Below are 13,764 nucleotides of genomic sequence, written 5' to 3'. Positions count from 1 at the left end.
TTAGTTGTTTCATACACGAAACTGTGATTTTGAAAATAAGAACAATAATTGAATGGAATACCTTCTGTTATAAGTTACTAGTGCGATACTCGAGTAAACCGCATGGGTTAAGTAAATATTTTCGTTTTCTTCTTTCTAAAAGTAATCAAATGATAAAATGTATATTTAATTTAAATATTGAGTTGATAATATTATTATTGATTTTTTTAATAGTAATTTTTTTTACAAAAGCTAGAACAATAAAAGTAAATTACCTCTAAGGAAAACATTACTTTTCTATAATTTGAAACAAGCATTCTAATAATAATCTTTCTGAATTAAAATGAAGCTAAATTACAATAATAAATTTGGAATCGTTCACTATTTATACTACTTTAATACCACATACAAAAATGATAATTTGTTGAAAAATCAATCAAAAGGAACTTGTTTAATTCAACATTTGTACTATTACACAAAGAGAATTTTCTGTGCGTGTATATTCTGTTTCTAATTTTATCTTTTAACTATTTTTTAGATTAAAATAATTATTTTACTAGTTTTATTTTTTAAGTGGTTTATTTTTAAATTTGATTATTTTTTCTAACATTTACGAACTATCCTAAGATTCCATACAAGACAAATTTAGATGAACCTTTGCAATTTAAATCACTTATGATAAGGACAATGAGCAAGAGATCGAAAGATCAAAACTATTCAAGGTTCCTGATGCTATAAACAATATGAGATTCAAAGAATATAAAGATCATAGACTTGAAAAATATGAAGATCATGGCTTGAAGCATATTTGAAGGATAGTTTTTAAGAAAATTAGTTTATGTTTTTAGATTTTGGGTTTCCTCTTAAAAATTAGTTATGTTCTATGTTTTTGGGCTTTGGATTTTCTTTTATAAATTAGTTTATGTTTTTATGTTTTGGGTTTGAGCCTTATTGTAAATTGTCAGGTTTTTTTAAACTTATGTGCCTATATACAGAGGTACAAAAAATAATGTAGACACCTTTAGTCATATATTGAATTTGTTTTATTAAAGAGAGATTCTCTTTGTTTTTGGTTTAGGCTTCGTGTTCTTATCAAAGATTAACATTCGCGTTCTTCTCTAATTTATCTGTGTCGTGTCTTTTAAGAATTTAAATTCAAGAACGTTCTTTCCGGTATAGGATTGTATCAATTTAAGTATCTACTTAAATTAAAATAACTATCATGATTAAAAAATATCTAAACAAAGCATAATCGATAATAAAATAAAAAAATCAAATTAATTTTTATAATTATAATATAATTTAATTATTTTTTCTTGTAAAAAAAATTCAACTGTGCATGTATTTCACTAATCAATTAATAAACCAAATGAAAGCCTAAATATTTATCATCCTCGCAGAATATTTGAATTAATGTTTTTTTATAAATAACCTATAAACAATTAAACTAAATTAAGTTAAATTAAATTAGAAATGAGGAAAGAAATGTATGACACTTGTTCCGGCATTTTCTAGATGTGTGGAGAGTTTGAGGCGGAAAATAGTGGTACGCAGTCTTATTGGACTGGACTGGTAAAGAGAAGATCCAATCCAATTACAAACCCAACACGAGAGTGAACTCAATCTAAAAATTAGGTTCATATTTCGTTTCTTTCATTTCGTTTCAGATTCACATTCATTGATCTGTGTAGCGTGGTTGTGCGGTAGTTGAGAAGATGGGGAAACAGATTGTGCCGGTGAAATCAGTGATCTACGCTCTCTCCCCTTTCCAGCAGAAGATAATGACGGGTCTCTGGAAGGACTTGCCCACCAAGATTCATCACAAGGTCTCCGAGAATTGGATCAACGCCACTCTCTTGCTCGGTCCCCTTGTCGGCACTTACGCGTAACTCCCTCACTCTCTCTCTCTGTTAGGGTTTCCCTTTTTTTTTTACGCCATGATTATGTATTATATGCTTATCGTTGTGAATTCAATCGAGTGATGATGAACGGTTAAACTTGTTGGTTTTGGACCGGAATTACTCGGTCCCCTTGTCGGTACCCGCAGTAATTCTCTCTACCTCTCTATCTGTGTTAGGGTTTGCTTCTTTCTATGTTTTACACCATGGCTATGTATTACTTGTTCATCGTTGTGAATTCAGTCGAATGACGATGAACAGTCAAACGTTGGTTTGGACCGGAATGGGTCTGGAACCTTGCTGGAAGAAGGGATGTGTTATTATTTGTCAGGGAAAAAGGAACGAATCTGTTTCCACAAACACTGAATTTGTTGGTGATATGCTTAGGGTTGGTGGTATTGAAATTGGGAGGAGAGGAATAGTATAAGCACATAACCTAGAGATTTTGTGACTAAAATTTAGTTAACCTCAATTTATAATCTAATCATGGTTATAATAGTATCCGTCATGAATATAAGACAAGTAAAACTAGAAGTCACGGCCAACACATCCACTAAACACGCAATCAAGGCTTTGTAGTGCTTTCTGAGGGTTAAAGATTGTCAATGTCTAGTACTCCTTGGCCTTGGTCCGTACATGTTAGTTGATAACATTCAGCCACCCACCCACAATTCAGTCACTTGGATGCAGGGCAGAGAGCCTTGAGGAAGCCCTATTCACCACCAGCAACTTAGTCTGATTGTTTCTGCTTTGGAAACTCCATTTGGGTAAACATGGTTTTACCTGTTGGATAAATATATGCGTCATACATGTCTCCATATCCTTGTAGGTATATGTTATATGTTATGCGGGTATCCATATATTTTTTTTAATATTTACGGATACATGTGAATATTTACAAAATAAACATTAAATTATTTAACAACATATTTTAACCATAAATTTAAATAAAATATAATACTTAACATTCATAAATTTCAAACAAAATCCAAATAGTCCATTTAAATAGGGTTGAATGACAACTTTAAAAAAATGGAGACTTTTTAAAACCAATTGAAAAAAAAAAAACTCATTCAAAATCTATGTATTAATATTTCAATCATGATTTGTTTTTTGATTTGACTTAGTATGGTAAGTACGGGTATTCACGAGTATATATACTATGATATCCCTATCTGCCTCGTTAGTATACGGGTATTAAAAAACCCATCTGTTATCCAGGTATCCATTCACCATTTCATACCCATTCCGGATTTTATCAACAGATACTCACGAGTATGGATTTTTTTGACATCCCTACTCAGGTTGAGGATCGAAAGAGACAATTATTGACTTGAGCAGAACAAATACTCTTACCTGGATCACCAGCTAAGTCCCCGACAGGACTCCGTGACAAATGTGGTATGGGAGTAGAGATAGCCCGAAGACTAGGCACCCTTGAAAGGGAGGGGGCATAAAACTCATTCTGGTCCTTAATACAAGAAATCATTCAGAAGATATTGATGGTCCTTTATATAAGCTATCTTATGATTTCTAGTAGGAATGTAATATATTTTTTCTCTATTTTTCCCATATTTATCAATTGGTGCATAGTGCTTTCAAACTGAAATTTATTCACATCACTCACAATAGGTCAATAACCAGCCAACTTATTTTTATTGGTTGCTCAGTCCTGCCTGTTAAATGGCAGGGTGTGTAGATTTAAACCCCCTGTTTCAGTGATTAGATAAGCTTGCTTGGCGTTGGTATAGTTTAAATCTGAGTCTTTGGGGAATAATTGAATTGAAGCTCCCGCACGGAAGTGTTCCGTGCAATATTATGTGATCTTTTGAGGAAGATTGTAATCTTAACAACGTTGGTGCTATATGTTACTATTAGCAATGCAGTTATGCAAAATATTTTGTACATCACCTCCCATGAAAAGAAACTAAGAAAAAAAGGGTTTGTGTGGAATGAATAGGTTCATTCCAATTCATCCTATTTTAACATTAATGTATGTCTTTTTATTCCACTGCATTATATTCCCTTCCCTCAATCTGATGTTACCCTCAGCAACCATTCTGCAATATCTTCCGATTAAAAGTTATGAGTAAACAAAATTTAACTTCATTTTTTATTTGGTATTGGACTTAAAATAGCCAGTAATTCTATGGAGAGGTGGATTGGAAGATGAGAAAATTAATGGTGTATTAGTTGGTCTATAATATGGAAAATTACGCTAATCATATGTAAAATTTCGTGAAATACACTTTCTGGTTACGTTAACTTCTCTAATAATAAGTGTTTAGTGTAATGTTTTTAAAACAATTGCGGAAAGTTAATGTAATGTAATCGTGGTGACAGATAATGTTTTTAAACAATTAAGGGATGTGAATGTATTGCTAGAATAAGCAGACAATGTATGTATGTAATTTGACAAAATTCAAAGAGTAGTTAGTATAATTTACTCTATAATATATCCTGTCATGAATCTCTAAGTGCATCTCATGGTGACAAGTCCAACCTCTTGATTCACCTCTCCATAAGCTGAGTAGATTTGATTGATCATCCATCTCTCTGATGCTGGTTAAGTTGTATGTCTAATATGGTTTTGGATGGATGCAGGTATGTTCAGAACTACCTGGAAAAGGAGAAGCTTCATCACAGGTACTGAGCTCTTGCAAGAGCTGATTGGATAAGCTTCAAGTTTGTTGCCTTGCACTTGTTTACGCACCTAATAATGTGACACAAACTTGCTCTTACCCTTGTTTTGAGATGTCTCGAGTTTTGAGCCTAACTTTCACAGTGTTTATTGATGTTCTATTTCATTTTCCTATTCTATACTACTTTATATTTTAGAAGACAATTTACGTGTTTTGTCAATAATGGCAGAATTAGTTTGTGTTGTATTTTTTTTTTTTTAATTCAAACAAGCATTCTGATGCTTTCTAAATTTTTATGCTTATTATAAGCTGCTTGTCTGCATGAGCCTTTTTTTAACTTTATGGTAGAAAATGGTCATAAAATCAATGATTAAAATGAGTTTTCTAATTGCATGCATCATGAATAAGTGATAGCTGGTAAATCTAGCTCATTACGGGTCAATATTTAAATGAGTAAAAGATAAAATTGTTATTTGATCGATATCCTATTTAAAATCAGAAAATATTTAGTAGTTTTAAGAAGAATCAAATCCCATGTAATGCAGATTAGCGTTATATTTTATAATCGGTGGCAATTACAATTCATTTAATGATTTTTCTAACCTCCAATTTGTTCAGTGGGTCTATTTTAAACGATGCAAATCTGAATTGGACACTTGTTATCATTTCATTTTGGCGGGCACTACTAGATATTATATTATCAAGAGTGGTCTGGTTATACTACTAATTGCTCGATCTAATTAGTAGAAAATGACATTTTGTTCATTAATAGAGTTGAAAAAACATCTAGAAAAGTATCTTATCAACAAACTTGTCACCAGCACTTCTACAGGCATGAGATATTTATGTCCAGGCTTCAATTTTGATGATTAATATTGCAATATATTTCGAAACACATGCAAGACATTCAAAGTGATTATAATCTTAGGATGTAATTTTTTAAACAAAAAATCTTGTGTGACAAGCATGAGGTTAGCTAGTTTTCTATGCATTCTTAGATTTATGTTTAAAACCAAGGATTTTTTTTTTAAATTTGTTTTTTTTTTGTATTAAAAAAGTATATTCTCTTTACTACAGCAACATATGGGCATCATAATCATATTTTAACTAAAAATGAGAGAAGCAAAAACTAAAATTATATTTTAAAAACTGTTCATTGATGTTTTCGAAATTGGTGAAACTTATAACTAAAAATCACTCTAAACAAAAGCTTTAGTTGATAATATTAATACATACAATTTTTTAAAACGTGCAGTGTTATTTTAGAAAAAGAAAAAGAAAGAAAGAAGAAACAAAATGATTAATAATAATTATATAAAATTGAAAAGGTGGTAGGAGGTTTAAGTAATTTTGCTCTTTTTCGGAAGGAAAATTATTTTTTGACAAATTTAATAAAGTTTATAAAAATGAAATTAAAGTAGATTAATTTTTTAATTAAAATAAAGTAATAAAATAATATTTTTTTACCTAAATAGGAAAGTTTGTTAGAACTTTGTTAAAAACACTTTGTTAAACTGTGATTCTATATTTAAGTTCCTGGTTGCTATAGTTGTAAAATAAAACGCTCAACTTTAAAAAGTGCACAAGACATTAAGTTCTTCTGTCATATTGAAATTAAACTTCCTAAAATAAAGGAAAGCAGATTGTTATTTTTATCTTTTAAATTACACTACCCTCCACATATATATGTAGAACACTAAAAGTTTAAATCTTTCAAGAAATTACTTCGGTTCTGTTTTTCAAAACATGAAAGTGCTGTAAATTTAATGATAGAATGATAAGTTTGGTTTCAATTTCAATGATTAAGGGATGAAATTGGTGTAACTTATGATTTGAAGCGAACAATCTAGTCAACTAAAAAATGGTTTCTTTAAGCGAACATCAATTACCCTTCATTTCGTCATCCGTTGTTTGGTTCAACTGCAACTTAAAAAAAGTTAATGTGTGCATAAGTCAAACCTTCCAAATTTTAATAGTTTGCTGCAACCACAATTGCAAGACACTTTGCAGTGACAACATGGGGCATGCAGCATTCAGCATGCTTGTTACCGAGTCTCATTATTATTTGGTCAAATGGCAACTTTCCCCATTTGAATAAAATTCTCAACAAGCAAAAGCTTGTATGAACAGCACCAAGAAGCATGATGGGTGGTTCTATAAGGGTTGTGTGCTAATGTTAAAAAGTAACCAAAATCCAAAAGCTGTGTAAACCATTGTAAGTTGTGTATATATTATTGGACATTGGTGCATAGTTTACCACTAGCACCAGTACTATCTTTGATTGAATGGATGAGAATAACAATTCAAAGCCACTACTGGGCAACCAGAACCATGGTGGAAACTCTTTTAACTCCCTTAGAACAACTTTCTTGTCAAAGCTTCCTGATAAGGTCCGTTGTGGCCTTGACTTTGAGTCTCCCTTTGAGTTTCATCATCATTTCTCCAATACCACCCACTTAACCCAAGGTATCTCTCTGGGAATATTAGACTTGTATGGTACCATGGCTTAGTCTTTTAAGCATACATTCAAAACAACCTTTTTGTAGATTCAATGTTTTAGTTGCTTTACTTTGTCATAGAGCCATGATCTGTGTTCAAAGCATAAAGTTTTATCTTCTTTGAAGTGATATGTTTTCTATGTTTACAGGAGAGAAAGAGTATTATGAAAGGCAATTTGCTACTCTGAAGTCATTTGAAGAAGTTGACTCCATAGTAACATTGGACTGCACTGATGCAGAAGACATTGAAAAACAAGCCCAGCATGAACGAGCAATGAAGATTTCTAATTATGCAAACGCAGCTTTATTGGCATTGAAGGTGATATATTAATGTGATGTATATATATATTTGTTTATTCATACGAAGCAGTTTCTGACAATTGATTAGTATAAGTTCCTTTAATGTTTGTTGTTTTATGTATCATAGCTTTTTGTACTGTCTGCTAAATAACTATATATTCATATACACATCCAGATTTATGTGACTATAAGGAGTGGGTCAATAGCTGTTGCAGCATCAACATTGGATTCTCTGCTTGACTTCATAGCTGGTGGCATACTTTGGTTCACTCACCTTGCAATGAAGAACATAAATATGTATAAATACCCAATTGGGAAGTTGCGGGTGCAGCCAGTGGGAATAATTATCTTTGCTGCAGTCATGGCAACACTTGGTGAGCTGAATTGATTTGGCCTATTCCTTACTTCCAAACGGTTTATTTAAAAATGTTTGTCCAAAATAATTTAAGTACGAGTCTAAGTCATAATCGATAGACATGATACCATCAAACACTATATAAGAAAAAAACTCTCATAAATCTGGTGTCACGAGATTTTGGATTAAAAATGGTATTTATCCTTATGGTGGTTAGACTAAAGTTACACACATATATACATATATAAAATAAACTATTTCCTTGATAAGCCCTCTAAAAATAAATCCCATTAATGGTATCAGAGCCCTAGGTAGGTTTGTCTTATGACTAACTTAGACGGTTGTGATAACAACAAAAACACGACAATAACATCACCACAACCATAACATACACATTTTTTCATTGTACTGGAATCTGAGAACATGAACCTAATTTTGTAAGCTGTCCTAGCAAACATATTGATGTTTCTTCCAGAATCTTAAATGATTTGGCATAGATTATATTACAGAACATGCACTAATCCAGGGACAGATTCATTTGGACACACGAAACACAAAGATTAAATGTAATATATTTTTCTACAGGCTTTCAGGTACTAATCACAGCAATAGAACAACTAATAGAAAACAGTTCTCCTGAGAAGATGTCTTATGATCAACTGGTATTGTTGTACTCCGTTATGATATTTGCAACACTGGTGAAGCTTGCACTCTGGCTTTATTGTAGAAGCTCAGGAAACAAAATTGTCCGTGCTTATGCAGATGTATGTGTCCTTCTCTTTTGATAATAAACTGCTCAATGAATAATGAACTAAATCAAGAGGTTTCTGTAACATCTTACAAATGCAAACTTGCAGGATCACCACTTTGATGTTGTAACAAATGTGATTGGATTAGTTGCAGCTGTTCTTGGTGATAAATTTTACTGGTGGATTGACCCGGTTGGTGCTATTTTACTTTCAATTTACACTATCACAAATTGGTCTGGCACTGTGATGGAAAATGCAGGTAAAAAACTTAGACATAGTTCTTTAAGTATTTTTGCTTTAGTGTTGTTAACCAGAACTGAGTTTTGCTTCAATAACTTGTGCTGTCTAGGATAAAAACTTTCATTAAAGAATTGAAATTTCAATTTCGTTTAGAGTTGACTACAGGAACTGCAACAAAATTGTCCTTTTTTTTTAATATATAGTAAAGTAAACATGAATGGTTATATGCAAAATTATTTAGTTGAGGTTTCATTTTGTTGAATTTGCAGTTTCACTAGTGGGACAATCTGCATCACCTGAAGTTCTGCAGAAGCTCACATATCTTGTTGTAATGCACTCTCATCAAATTAAGCGCATTGACACTGTCCGCGCCTACACATTTGGCGTTCTATATTTTGTGGAGGTATAAATGTATACATATAAGAAAAGAAAAATAATGTGAATACAGACATTACATGAAAAGAAAAATCATGAGAGCTATGGTTCTCATTTCTTCTAGTTTCTTCTAATCTTATATATTTGAACTTGCTGATCGCTGCTCTACGTTAGATATGTATGAAACTTCATATGTTCTGACAAAGAAAAGATGTTGTAATTTTGGTTCAATTGGTTTCAGGTTGACATAGAACTGCCGGAGGATTTACCCTTAAAAAAAGCACATGCCATTGGAGAGAGCCTTCAGATAAAGCTAGAGAAACTTCCAGAAGTTGAGAGAGCATTTGTTCATCTAGACTTCGAATGTGATCACAAACCAGAACACTCGGTTCTTAGCAAACTTCCAGATACTCAGCCTTAAGTACGTTTGAAGGCCATGTAGAATAAGTGTAAAGTTCTCAAGTTTAACCTTCATTTGTGGTATGAATACAAGGAATAAAAGATCAATATACAATTGTATGTTTCTATGAAGATCTCCAATTGCATGAGCTAAAACAAGGCGTTATATTGTTGACACGTCCATTATCTACATCTATATAAAATCAATAAAAAGGAAGACATTAGTCTTTCAAAAGTCTAATGGTGTGTTTGGATGAGACAATTTAAAAGAGTAATTCATTTATTTAAAAAAATTGAAATTCTTTGAAAGAAAATGACATGTTTGGATGCGGAGATTAAAAATAAGAAATTTTAAAAGGTATTTTAAATAACAAAAATAGTAGAATTTGAAATTTTCTAAAAAAAAGAAAGAAAGTGAAAATTTTCAAGTTGTGAAACTGTTCATTGGTCAGGACAAGAAAAGTTCACAAGTTCAAAATGGGGGAGATTGTTGAATGGGGGAACTTACTCACTCTACTAAAGTCTTGACCTTGACGATGTCCAAAGTCATGTAACCTGATCAAGCTTTGTCACTAGAAATAGGTGTAATCATTCATATGAATAGGTAGTAAATGCTTAGGATCTGTGTAAGACAAACTTAGAACTTCTTAGATCAACTAATCTAATCTTGATTTGTATAAACATAAGCTTTACAAAACTAATTAATGGATTAGCTACTTATTTAATCGATTATGAGATGCATTGTAGTTACTACATTCAAAGTCTAACCTTAATAATCGATTAGGTAAATTTTCTGATCTATTAATCTCAGCAGCAGAGAACACCTTTTTAAACAAATCTCAACTCATTTTCTAAAATATGAAACAGAATCAAAACCCTGATTTGAGAGATTGAGAAAAGAGGATTTTCGAGTTCTTGAGAGATTACTTTGTTGGGTGTTCAAAGAGACTAAGGATGAAGTTAATATTGGGAGATCAAGCTTGGCATTAAGGACCAAAATTAATTTCTTCACAACAATAGGTGCACTTGTTCTTTTTATTTCTGAATTACATTCTCTTACATCGTTGTTCACTGTGTAGGTAAATGTTTAGTTGCAATTGTGTGATTGTATCTAGGGAGAGTTCTTGATTAGTGAATCAAGTTCTTGGGTCATTAGAGTCTAGAATTTTTAGATGATCTTGTAATTCTTGGAACTCTACTGATAGAGTGAAAATCTTTGAAGATTGGATTGTTTAGAAGAAAACTGGATGTAGATTCATCTTAAATCGAAACGGTATAAAAATTGTTGTCTTCTTTCTATTTTCACATTTTTGATTATTTTTAGTTGTTTGAAATAATCCACTAACATTGCATTGGTAAGTTGATTAGAGCATTCGAGTAAAGGTTGAAAAATATTTCAAGAATCATCTAAAACTTTTAAAATCTTGAAATACAAATTCACCCCTCTTAATTGATATGTATTATATTTAATGAATTAACATTATTAATGTGATCCACTTTATATACTATAATAAATACAACAAGACAGGAATGAAGAGCCCAGAGAGATGGCCTAACAAATGGCATCAATGTAGGAAAGCCTCCCTTATCTTTTTAGCATAATATTTTTTAGAGGGAAGTCTTTATAATCCCACCCTATTTATTTTCATGCATGTTTAATGTGGTATAGTATGTAAATGATACAAACTAGTTCATCCGTTTTTTCCTCTCTAAATAATTTCATATAATTACTCGGATGATACTCACTTTGGTACAGGTGTGTCAATATGGTATTCGCTTTTAAAAAAGTGTCAATTGCATTCTAATTTTTGAAAAATATGCTTCAATTAGGTCCTTTCCAGACAGAGTTGACTAACGTCGTTAATCAACGTGCCACGTGTCAGTTTGTGGTTTTTTTATTTTTATTTTTAAATTTTGTTTAAATTTTTTTAAAATTTTTGAAAAAAAAAAGTCACGTGTTAGGTCCCTGTGTGTATGCCACGTGTCAGTGTCAGTGTCACTATCAGATGTCATAGATGTCATTGTGTTGATTTCAATTTAGTCCCTATATATGTTTTTTTGTTTCAATTTAGTACCTACTTATGTGTATCTGATTCAATTTTTTTCCAATTATTTTAATAAGTAAAATATTTTTGTAATCCATTTTTTATAAAATTAAAACTAATTAAGTGTAAATATTTTTACAAAATTAAGTACTAATATTTATATTGTTTCTCTCAATTTCAAACCAAATTTATTATTTGTATAAATGTTTTACTAATATTTTTTATTAAAAATGACTTTTTAACATATTACTTTATTAATTACTTTTTTATTAAGTACTCATGTTTTGTTAATTATTTTTTTTCCAAAATAGAACAATATTGTCTCTTACTAATTTAAACCAAAATTTCTATTTGTTTGAATGTTATACTAATTCTTTTATTAAAAATGACTTAATAAAATGACTTTTACCACTAAATTTTAATATAAATATCAAATACTTAATTTTTGTAAAAATTTTATACTTAATTACTTTTAATTTTATAAAAAATGAATTTTAATTATTAAAAAAAAATTAGGTCAAGATTGAATTAGATACACATAAGTAAGTACTAGATTGAAACAAAAAGACACTTATGGGACTAAATCGAAATCAACACAATGACGTCTGAATGACACTGACATATGACATTGCAATGCCACGTGGCACTGACAATTCTAAAATGCGTACGAAATATCAAATAAACCTAACAAAATTTGATTAAAAGAATTAAATCCACGTATTTCGAGAGATGAATGACTAAATTAATTTAAAATTTTAAAATGGACTAATTTCAAAATTCACCCAAAGTTAAGGAAAAAAAAACATATTTAACCCTTTAAAAAATTGTCATATTTGTAAAATGACGTTTTTAATAATCACTTTTTGATCTGTCATATTTTTTACATCTGAAATATGACGTTTGTATCATTGTTTATAAATGTCATTATTTTGTCTTAACTTTCACTCTCACTTTTCATTTACCCTCTTAAATTAAATATGATAAAAGAATTCTTATTTATTTAAAAGGCATATGCCCTTCTTCGTATTATTGTTGCATCCAAAATTTCAAATCCTGCCATAATATCAAAATGTGCTCGTGCCAATCTGAAATCTTACACCCTAAAATTTGAAGTCCAAATCTAAAATTTCACGCCAGTCTGTTTTAAACCCATGCATCCTCGTAAAGACAAAAGAAACTTAGACGTAGAAGTATGTTTATGCAGACAGAAAATGAGAAGGTTTACAGAATTCAGAAGAAAGGAAGAAAGAAAACTGAAACTGAATTTTATTATTATAGAAAGCTGGTTTATAGAATAACATCGAAAGAAATTATATAACAGAAAAAGAAACTAACTATTGAGTTTGTTATAAACAGAATAACATTTAATCATGAATTTTCTGGTGCCGGACGGTAGGACTTGCTGCTGGCCACGAGTTCTGTTGTATTCTTAGAGTATCAGAAACAATTGTAGTGGGCCAGAAGGAAGATGGAATGTGGGTTGCTTCTTTTTTTTTTGTGCGAGATCAGTGCCAATGCAAGGACCCACAACTTCTTTGAATACATAGAGTTTTTGTAAGATTTATGTGTGTGTTTTAATTATAGTTTCACATTATGCAATTCGTAAATATTTTAAATTATATAATTTATAATACAAGTTTAAACTCCGAATTTTACAATTCATAATGCAAATTTGAAAGAAAATCTGAAACATATTACATTATGAATTGTACTATTCGTAATACAAATTTACATTTTAAATTGTATAATTTATAATACAAATTTGGAAGAAAATATGGAAAGCAAATTACATTCTAAATTGTATAATTTGTAATAAAAATTTATATTTTAGATTATACAATTAAAAAACAAATTTGAAAAACAATCTAAAATATAAATTATATTTCAAATTATATAATCTGTAATGTAAATTTACATTCTGGATTATATGATCCATATTGTAAATTTACATTTTATATTGTGTAATCTGTAATAAAATTTTAGATGACAATCTAGCAAAACGCATTTTAAATTGGACAATTCATAGTCCAAATTTACATTTCAAATAGTATAATCTGTATTGTAAATTTATATTTTGAAGTTTACAATTCGCAATGCAAATTTAAAAGATAACCTTAATTCTAATTATTCTAAGGATTAACCAAGTCGTTTCACTATAAGACTTTGGATTTTGCAAGAAGAAAATACGAGTTGCAGAAATATATGTTACAAATCTGATCCAGAAAAATCCTACACCTCATCAATACAAGTGAAATATTTAAATACTCTTCATCATTATCGCCAC

The 13,764-nt window shown here is 30.5% G+C and overlaps 2 protein-coding genes across 2 annotated transcripts; both read left to right on the top strand.

The window, feature by feature from the left end:
* Window positions 1-1,498: 1,498 nt before the first annotated feature.
* LOC114195234 (cytochrome b-c1 complex subunit 8-like) lies at window positions 1,499-4,825 on the top strand. Its single transcript, XM_028085632.2, has 2 exons — window positions 1,499-1,864; window positions 4,482-4,825. Exons 1-2 carry the CDS (start codon window positions 1,695-1,697, stop codon window positions 4,528-4,530), a joined length of 219 nt encoding a protein of 72 aa, XP_027941433.1. The 5' UTR covers window positions 1,499-1,694; the 3' UTR covers window positions 4,531-4,825.
* Window positions 4,826-6,542: 1,717 nt separating this feature from the next.
* On the top strand, window positions 6,543-9,576 carry LOC114193832 (metal tolerance protein 4-like). The gene is made up of 7 exons (XM_028083777.2): window positions 6,543-6,985; window positions 7,167-7,336; window positions 7,493-7,691; window positions 8,258-8,436; window positions 8,530-8,680; window positions 8,931-9,064; window positions 9,278-9,576. Exons 1-7 carry the CDS (start codon window positions 6,805-6,807, stop codon window positions 9,455-9,457), a joined length of 1,194 nt encoding a protein of 397 aa, XP_027939578.2. The 5' UTR covers window positions 6,543-6,804; the 3' UTR covers window positions 9,458-9,576.
* The last annotated feature ends 4,188 nt before the right edge of the window (window positions 9,577-13,764 follow it).

This window comes from Vigna unguiculata, chromosome 8 (assembly GCF_037176805.1).
Source record: "Vigna unguiculata cultivar grain cowpea cultivar isolate G323 ecotype 2 chromosome 8, ASM3717680v1, whole genome shotgun sequence".
NCBI classification, from domain to species: Eukaryota; Viridiplantae; Streptophyta; class Magnoliopsida; order Fabales; family Fabaceae; genus Vigna; species Vigna unguiculata.
Note: the sequence above shows the minus strand (reverse complement) of the source record. Positions and strands in the feature narration are given on the sequence as shown.